The sequence below is a fragment of the Mandrillus leucophaeus genome, unplaced genomic scaffold (assembly GCF_000951045.1).
Source record: "Mandrillus leucophaeus isolate KB7577 unplaced genomic scaffold, Mleu.le_1.0 Scaffold50, whole genome shotgun sequence".
Lineage (NCBI taxonomy): Eukaryota > Metazoa > Chordata > Mammalia > Primates > Cercopithecidae > Mandrillus > Mandrillus leucophaeus.
This window is the reverse complement of record NW_012105365.1, coordinates 4,336,067-4,345,183: the sequence shown is the minus strand read 5'-3', so window position 1 is coordinate 4,345,183 and position 9,117 is coordinate 4,336,067. Positions and strand designations below refer to the sequence as shown.

Sequence of the window (9,117 nt, the reverse complement as noted above, 5' to 3'; positions counted from 1 at the left end):
CTAGGAAGTAGTTTTTTATTCACAACCAAAGCCTACATTCTTAAACACTTTGTCAACACATATTGCCTCTGTGTAAGTGCAAGAAATGAAAGGCAAAAATCATGTGAACAAATAAAGCATCACGATAGCATTGGAATTTTATATATTTTCTAACTTTTTTGAGATTATTAGGTTTCCATTAGGAGATGGGTGCTTAGAATTATAACTCAAAGAGACATCCTTCATTCTTGCTATTTCCTACTGGCTCCAGTAAAATAGTTGTAAAATGTCTTAAATGAAACAGTATATGTGATAATATCTGAAAATTCTTTGTAAAATTGTAAAGTACCACACAGTTGTGAGATACTGTTAGCAAATGGGTTTGTCAGTGACCTGTGAGTCTTGTCATGTGTGCTGTTGCTGGCAGATAAACTGCTCAGGCATCTTATACTGACCTCCCTCAAAAGCCTTTCCTGATTTAGTTGTTGCCTGGTAACAATAAATTGTGTTTATAGGCTCCACTGGGCCATGATACAGGCTACAGAGCTATAGTGTTAGGGTGACATTTAAGACACCTAATTACTCCTCTGAAACTGGGCCCATATCTTGAGACTTCCCTTCTTTCCCTCCGAAGCTCTCAGTGTCATGTTCAGATCATGAATGATATCTGTGTCTAATGTAAAGTGGTGACAGTCACAAGGAACCATCTGATGTAACTCTCATCTAAGGAACATGGGGAAAATGCGGGCAAAAACTTTGTTCTTCAATATAAATGATGGGAAAATTCACTAACTGCAATTTATTTCTCTGAATATACCTGGCAAACCTGAAACACCCCTGTAACACCTAGCCTATCTTTCCCACATTTCTTAAACTGAGAATTATCACATCGGGACCCTCATATGTATAAAAAACACAAAATGGTTATGCTTTCTAATATTCACTAAGTGACCTAAGTCCTTACCTAAAGAAGTTCATGCCCATCCCAAATGCTTTCAGGTAGGCTGCCATCCCCATCTGCTTTTCCACCCCGTTCTTACAATTCCAGAACATCTTTGTATTGCATATATACACTTGCTTTGACTTCTAGTAAAAATAGCAATTAGTTTATCTAGATTGTTTATATGTTACTTTATATACTATACACCCTCATGACCCCAAGCCCCACCAGGAGCCCTACTAGGTGCTTCCAAATTTAAACAATTTTTTTTTCCAAAAAATAAAATACAGCAGTTACTGAACAACAGGGAATCCTATATCTTATCATCAGGAGGTGAGGCATTTGAAGACTCTATGCTTTATTATCTGTTAAGAATAGACACAAAGTGAAAATAAAATACTGGGTCAAGTTTTAAGTTGACATAAAGTATTCAGAAATCTTGTGTGTTCTCATTTTAGCATGCCCCTTTTGATGCAATGGTTATGGTGAACATCAGTTATTATGTGGATGAGAAAATTTTTCAGAATGAAGGAAGATGGAAGGTATGTTTGAATAAGTATTTCATCCTTTTTCTCCTAATAATTTTATAGATAAAATATTTTAAGTTGTTCCTATTTTCAGGGTTCAGAGAAGGTACGAGATATACCACTTCCAGAAGAGCTTATTTTCACTGTGGATGAGAAAGTATTAAATGACATCAGCCAAGCTAAAGCTCAGTATCTCAGGGAGGTATATTTTTCACTTTTCTCTTAAATAATCATGATTTTTTCTTTTAACAACCATATGTAAAAATTTGGCTGTCATCCAAGCATGTCTGCACAAAAATTTTAAAATTATGCCTTTAACACCTTTAATTCTTTATGTCTGGTGATTACTTTAATGCAGGTGATAATTTGGTTCTCTTTGGTGTATTCTCCTTAGATGATTTTTCACTGTTCTCATTTAATTCTTCTTGTTAGGCATCTGATCTACAGATTGCGGCTTATGCCTTTACATCTTTCGGCAAAAAGCTAACCAAGAACAAGATGCTTCACCCAGATACATTTATTCAGCTTGCACTTCAGCTGGCCTATTACAGACTTCATGGACGGTAAGGACCATTCGATTTCTATTTTCACACTCTTGAAGTCCAAGGGTATATCTTTTTTGTAGCTGCTTCATCCTAACTCCTCAGTGTTTTTGCTCACTTTTTTCCCAGCTGGTACTGTGTCCTATTTGTACTCCTATCAATAGATTATTAGATTTCTGATCTGTGGTGGTTTCATAGTTTTTCCTTGTTAGTTTATCACAGTATCCACTTGATGACTTTTGAAGTGTCTATTCTCATCTGAAAGAGGATTGGTCATTCTTTGGCATTCACATCGCTTGGTTTTCTTGCAACGTCAGTTTTCTGATGGGTTCATGAAAAGTTGTGATTTTATAAATTATCCAGCCTTTACTCATTTTTAGATGTGACATTAATGTTGTGACTTAATACATCCTAAGAGGAAGTGGAAGTTCCTCAGTCTTGCTTTTTCATTGATAAATAAGTTATAATTGAACATACTTACCAGGTACATGTGATTTTTTTTGATACATGCATAAAATGTGTAATGGTCAAGTCACGGTAATTGGGATATCCACTGCCTCAACCATTTATTATGTCTTTGTGTAGGGAATGTTCCAAGTCTTCTCTTCTAGGTATTTTGAAATATACAGCAAATTATTGTTAACTATAGTCAACCTACTGTGCTATCGAACACTAGAAGTTATTCCATCTAACCGTACCATTATACCCATTGGCTAGCTTTTCTTCATTCTCCTCTCCCCACATTCATCCCAATCTCTATTAACCACCATTTTACTGTCTATCTCCATGAGATCAATTTTTTAAACTCCCATATATAGGTGAGAACCTGCAATATTTGTCTTTGTATTTCTGGCTTATTTCACTTAACAAAAAGCCATCCGGCCTTACCCATGTTGCTGCAAATAAAGAGATTTCTTTCTTTTTTTTTACATTTTGGCTGAGTAATATTCCATTGTATGTATGTGTATATATATGTGTATATATATATGTGTATATGTATATGTGTGTGTGTATATATGTGTGTGTGTGTATATATATATATCACATTTTCTTTCTTTCTTTTTTTTTGAGTCAGAGTCTTGCTCTGTTGCCCAGGCTGGAGTGCAGTAGTGTGGTCTTGGTTCACAGCAACTTCCGCCTCCTGGGTTCGAGCAATTCTCCCTGCCTGAGTAGCTGGGATTACAGGTGCCCATTACCATGCCTGGCTAATTTTTATAGTTTTAGTAGAGATGGAGTTTCGCCATGTTGGCCAGGCTGGTCTCGAACTCCTGAGCTCAGGTGATCTGCGTGCCTCGGCCTCCCAAAGTGCTGGAATTAGAGGTGTGAGCCACCACTCCCGGCCCACATTTTCTTTATCCATACATCTGTTGATGGACACTTAGGTTGATTCTATATCTTGACTATTGTAAATAGTGCTGCAATAAACATTGGAGTGCAGATATCTCTTTGATATATTAATTTCCTTTCTCTTGGATATATACCTAGCAGTGGGATCATCAGATTGTAGAGTAGTTCTATTTTTTTAGTTTTGTGAGGCACTTTCAGACTGTTCGCCATAGTGGCTGCACTAATTTACTTTCCACCAACAGTGTATGAGGGTTCCCTTTTCTCCACATCCTTGCTAGCATCTGTTATTGCCTATCTTTTTGATAAAAGTCATTTTTAACTGGGGTGAGGTGATGTCTCATTGTAGTTTTAATTTGCATTTCCCTGATGATTAGTGATGTTGAGCATTTTTCATATACTTGTTGGCTGTTTGTATGTCTTCTTTTGAGAAATGTCTATTAAGATCATTTGTCACCAGGTGCAGTGACTCACACCTGTAATCCCAGCTATTTGGGAGGCCGAGGTGGGCAGATCACCTGAGGTCAGGAGTTTGAGACCAGCCTGGCCAACATAGCGAAACCCTGTCTCTACTAAAAATACAAAAATTAGCCTGATGTGGGGGCACATGTCTGTAACTCCAGCTACTCAGGAGGCTGAGGCGCGAGAATCCGTTGAACCTGGGAGGTGGAGGTTGCAGTGAGCTGAGATCGTACCACAGCAACTCCAGCCTGGGTGACAGAGCAAGACACTGTCTAACAACAACAACAACAACAACAACAACAACAACAAAAGATTGTTTGTCCATTTTAAGTCAGATAAAAGTTCCTTATATATTCTGATTATTAATTTCTTATGAGATGGATAGTTTGCAGATATTTTCTCCCATTCTGTGGGTTGCCTTTTCACTTTGCTGATTGTTTCCTCTGCAGTGCAGAAGCTTTTTAACTTCATATGATCCCATTTGTCCATTTGTGCTTTAGCTTCCATGCTTGTGGAGTATTACTCAAGAAATATTTAGCCAGTTCAGTGTCTTAGAGAGCTTCCCCAATGTTTTCTTTTAGTAGTTTTATAGTTTCAGGTCTTATATTTAAGCTTTAATCCATTTTGATTTGAATTTTGTACCTGGTGAGAGATAGTGGTCTAGTTTCTTTCTTCTGCATATGGATATCCAGTTTTCACAGAGCCATTTATTGAAGAGCCTGTCCTTTCCCTAATGTGCCTTTGCTGAAAAGGAGATGCCTGTAAATACTTGGATTTATTTCTGGGTTCTCTATTCTGTTCCATTGATCTGTATGTCTGTTTTTATGCCAGTAACATGCTGTTTTGTTTACTATAGTTTTGTGGTATATTTTGAAGTTAGGTAATACGATGCCTCAAGCTTTTTTTTTTTTTTTTTTTTCCCCTGAGATTACATTGACTATTCTGGGTCTTTTGTGGTTCCATATGAATTTTTGGATTTTTTCCCGCTATTTATGTGAAGAATATCATTGGTATTTTGATAGGAATTGCATTGAATCTGTAGGTTGCTTTGGGTAGGATGGACATTTTAACAATATTAATTCTTCTAATTAATGAACATGGGCTGTCTTTCCATTTTTTGGTGTCCTCCCTCTTTCATCAGTGTCTTATAGTTTTCCTTGTATAGATTTTTTTTTTTTACTTTTTTGGTTCAGTTGATTCCTAGGTATTTTATATTCTTTGTAGCTGTTGTAAATGGGATTGCTTTCTTAATTTGCTTTTCAGATTGTTTGCTTTTGGCATATAAAAATGCTACTGATTTTAATATGTTGATTTTATATCTTGCAACTTTACTGAATTTGTTTATCAGTCTAATGGCTGTTTGTTGGTGTCTTAAGTATTAGATCATGTCATCTGCAGACAGGACAATTTGACTTTTTCCTTTGTAATTTGAGTGCTCTTTATTTCATTCTCTTTTCTAATTGCTTTGGGTAGGACTTCCAACACTATGTTGCATAAAAGTGGTGAAAGTAGGCATCTTTGTCATGTTCTAGATCTTAAAGGAAAGTCTTGCAATTTTTCCATGTTCAGTATGACATTAGCTCTGGATTTGTCATATGTGGCTTTTATTGTTTTGATGTATATTTCTTCTTTACTGAGTTTGTTGAAAATTTTTTTTATCGTGAAGGTATGTTTAATTTTATCAAATGTTTTTTCAGCATCTATTGAAATGATGATATGGTTTTTGTCCTTTATTCTGTTGATGTGATATATCATGCTTATTAATTTGCATATGTTGAACCATCTGAATCCCACCTAATCATGGTGAATGATCTTTTTAATGTGCTATTAAGTTCAGTTTGCTAGTATTTTGTTGAGGATTTCTGCATCTGTGTTCATCTGGGAGGGATACTGCTCTGTAGTTTACTTCTTTAGTTGTGTCCTTTTCTGGTTTTGGTATTGGGATAATGTTGTCTTCATAGAATGAGATTGAAAATATTCTGTCCTCTTCACGTTTTTGGAATAGTTTGAGTTTAATTGGTATTAATTCTTTTTTTAAATGTTTATTAGAATTCAGCAGTGAAGCCATCAGGTCCTAAGCTTTTTCTTGATGGGAGACTTTTTATTGCTTCAATCACATTACTTGTTATTGGTCTGTTTAGGTTTTCTGTGTCTTTATATTTCAATCTTAGATTGTATGTGTCCAGGAATTTATCCATTCCTTCTAGGTTTTCCAATTTGTTGGTATAGAGTTACTCATAATAGTGTCTAATGATCCTTTATATTTCTGTGGTATTGGTTACCATATCTCATTTCATCTCTGAATTAATTTATTTGAGTCTTTTCTTTTTTCCTTATTCTACCTACAGGTTTGTCAATATTGTTTATCTTGTCAAAAAATTAACTTTTGCAGCTCTTGTAAAAGTTCAGAATGCTTACTGTTGTGGACTGGGAGTGTCTACAACAAAAGGATACCCTGGCAGCGTGGGAAGGCTGGCTAGGGCTTCATAGCCTCATGGACTCATGGAGCATGCTTCCAAACCATGATACTGCTGAACAACCTCTCTGATTTGGTGTCTTTTTTGGCTGAGATGAAGAGTATCACTGAGTTTTGTTCATTGGGGATTGCTAACCCTGTCTCTACCCATTGTCTTTGGCTGCCTTTAGGATTTTTTTTTACCCTATAGGCAAAGATGCTTCCCTTAGGTTGAAGCAGGAATGGTTTTTCTGTGAAAGAACCCAACATGGAGATAAAGGTGTCTGTCTGCCTTTATCTGACTTCTTTCAGTGTAGTATTGTGAGTCCATGGGAGTTTTTCCACATGCGGCCCAGCAGCTTGAGGGCGGGGTGTTGTGAATGGAGTAGTCTGTTTCTCTAACCTTCTGCTTGAAGTTTTTTGCTTCTCTCTGGTCCCCCGGAACCATCACAGCCTCGGTTTTGGTTTCTGGGATGCTTGTGAGGGTAATTGGTACTGGATAGTTGTTTTGGTTTTCTGTGGGGAAGAGTGAAGCCAGATTGCTTCTACTCTGCCATTGTGGTAACATGACTCCTCTCAGTTTTGCTTTTTTATGAAGTCTGAGAATATCTGTCTTTAAATACGTTATTTAGATCATTAAATTCAGTATAATTATCTAAATTTGTGTTTAAGTCTACCATCTTGCTCTTTATTTTCTAGTTATCCCATCTGTTCTTTTTTCTTTCTCTTTTGAATTTTTAGAGCTTTAAAAAAATTGCTTCATTTTATTTCCAACATCAACTATAATTCTTTTTTTTTGTACAATTGACCCTTCAACATCTTGAAGGTTAGGGGTCCCCAAGCCCCCAGTGCATTAGAAAGTCCAAGTGTGAATTTTGACTCCCCCAAAATTACTAATAGCCTACTATTGATCAGAAGTCTTACCAATAACATAAACAATTAACACACATTTTGTATGTATTATATATTGTATTCTTACAAAAAAGTAAACTAGAGAAAGGAAAATTTTGTTAAGAAAATCATGAGGAGGCTGGGCGTAGTGGCTGACACCTGTGTACTCCCAGCACTTTGGGAGGCTGAGGCAGGCATATCACTTGAGATCAGGAGTTCGAGACTAGTCTGGCCAACATGGTAAAATGTATGTATTCCCATCTCTATGGCAAATACAAAAATTTGGGTATTGTGGTGCATACCTGTAATTCCAGCTACTCGGGAGGCTGAGACAGGAGAATTGCTTGAACCCAGGAGGTAGATGTTGTAGTGAGCCGAGATCATGCCACTGCACTTCAGCCTGGGCGACAGAGGAAGACTTTGTCTCAAAAAAAAGAAAAAAGAAAAAGAAAATCATAAGGAGGAGAAAATATATTTACTGTTCATTAAGTGGCTCATCATAAAGGTCTGTAGCCTCATCTTCACCTTGAGTTAGGCAGAGGAGGAGTAGGAAGATGCTTTCTCAGGGGTAGCAGCAGTGGAAGAAAATTCCCATTTAAGTGGACCCACACAGTTTAAACCTTCGTTGTTCACAGATCAACTGTAGTTGCACTAGGGTTTACAAAATACTTTTTTAAAAATCATACTCTACACAGTCAAATAATATTTTCCATTTTAAGTATGATGTAAGAACCTTAAAATAGAATGCCTCCATTTCCTTCTCCCATTCTTTGTGCTGCTGTCATACATTGTACTTCTACATGTGTTATAAACACAATCCCCTTTAATATATTTGTTAAACAATTAATTTTTAATGTGATAAAATATATATAACAAAATTTGCCACTTTAAACATTTTTAAGTATATAATACAGTGGCATTAATTACATTCATAATGTTTTACAGTTTTCACCACTATTTTCAAAATTTTTTCATCACCACAAACAGAAACTCTGTGCCCCGTAAGCAATAACTTTCCCATTCCTCAGTTCCTGGTTACCTCTAATCTCTTTGTCTCTATGAATTTGCCTGCTTTAGATATTTCGAATAAGTGGAATCTTACAGTTTATCCTTTTGTGTCTGGTTTATTTCACCTAGGATAATATTCTCAAGGTTCATCCATGTTGTAGAATCAAAACATCATTCCTATTTATGGCCAAGTAACATTCCATTATTGGATGTACACCACATTTTGTTTATCCATTCATTTGTTGATAGATACTTATGTTGTTTCCACCTTTGGGCTATTGTGAATAATGCTGCTATGATCATTTATATGCAAGTATCTGTTTCAGTCCCCATTTTCAAGTCTTTTGAGGAGTGGAATTGCTGGTTTGTATGATAATTCTTTAACTTTTTGAGGAACTGAGGAACTGCAAAATATTTTCCATGGTAGCTGTAACATTGTACATTTCAATGTCCTTGCCAACACTTATTTTCCCATTTAAAAAAAATTGTAACTCTCCTAGTCATTTGTGAAGTGGCATAACTCCTTGTGGTTTTGATTTATAATTCTGTAACGACTTATGATGTTGAGTATCTTTTCATGCTTTTTCATTGGTCATTTATTTATCTTCTTTGACAAAATGTCTATTCAAGTCTTTCACATGTTTGTTAATTGGGTTGTTTCTCTTTTTGTTTGAGAATTGTAGAAGTTCTTTATATTTTCTAGATACGAAACCCTCATCACATATATGACTTGCAAATATTTTCACCCATTGTGTGGGTTGTCTTTTTTTTTTATTATACTTTAAGTTCTAGGGTACATGTGCACAACATGCAGGTTTGTTACATATGTATACGTGTGCCATATTGGTGTGCTGCACCCATTAACTCGTCATTTACATTACGTATATCTCCTAATGCTATTTCCTCTCCCCTCCCCCCACCCCATGACAGGCCCCGGTGTGTGATGTTCCCCTTCCTGTGTCCAAGTGT

General features: G+C 36.2%; 1 protein-coding gene across 1 annotated transcript in view; it reads left to right on the top strand.

Moving 5' to 3' along the window:
• Positions 1–9,117, top strand: part of CROT (carnitine O-octanoyltransferase) — a 58,722-nt gene that overhangs the window by 34,549 nt on the left and 15,056 nt on the right. Inside the window, 3 exon segments of the mRNA XM_011996047.1 lie at positions 1,378–1,461; positions 1,541–1,648; positions 1,879–2,009. Coding sequence (XP_011851437.1) covers positions 1,378–1,461; positions 1,541–1,648; positions 1,879–2,009 — 323 coding nt within the window.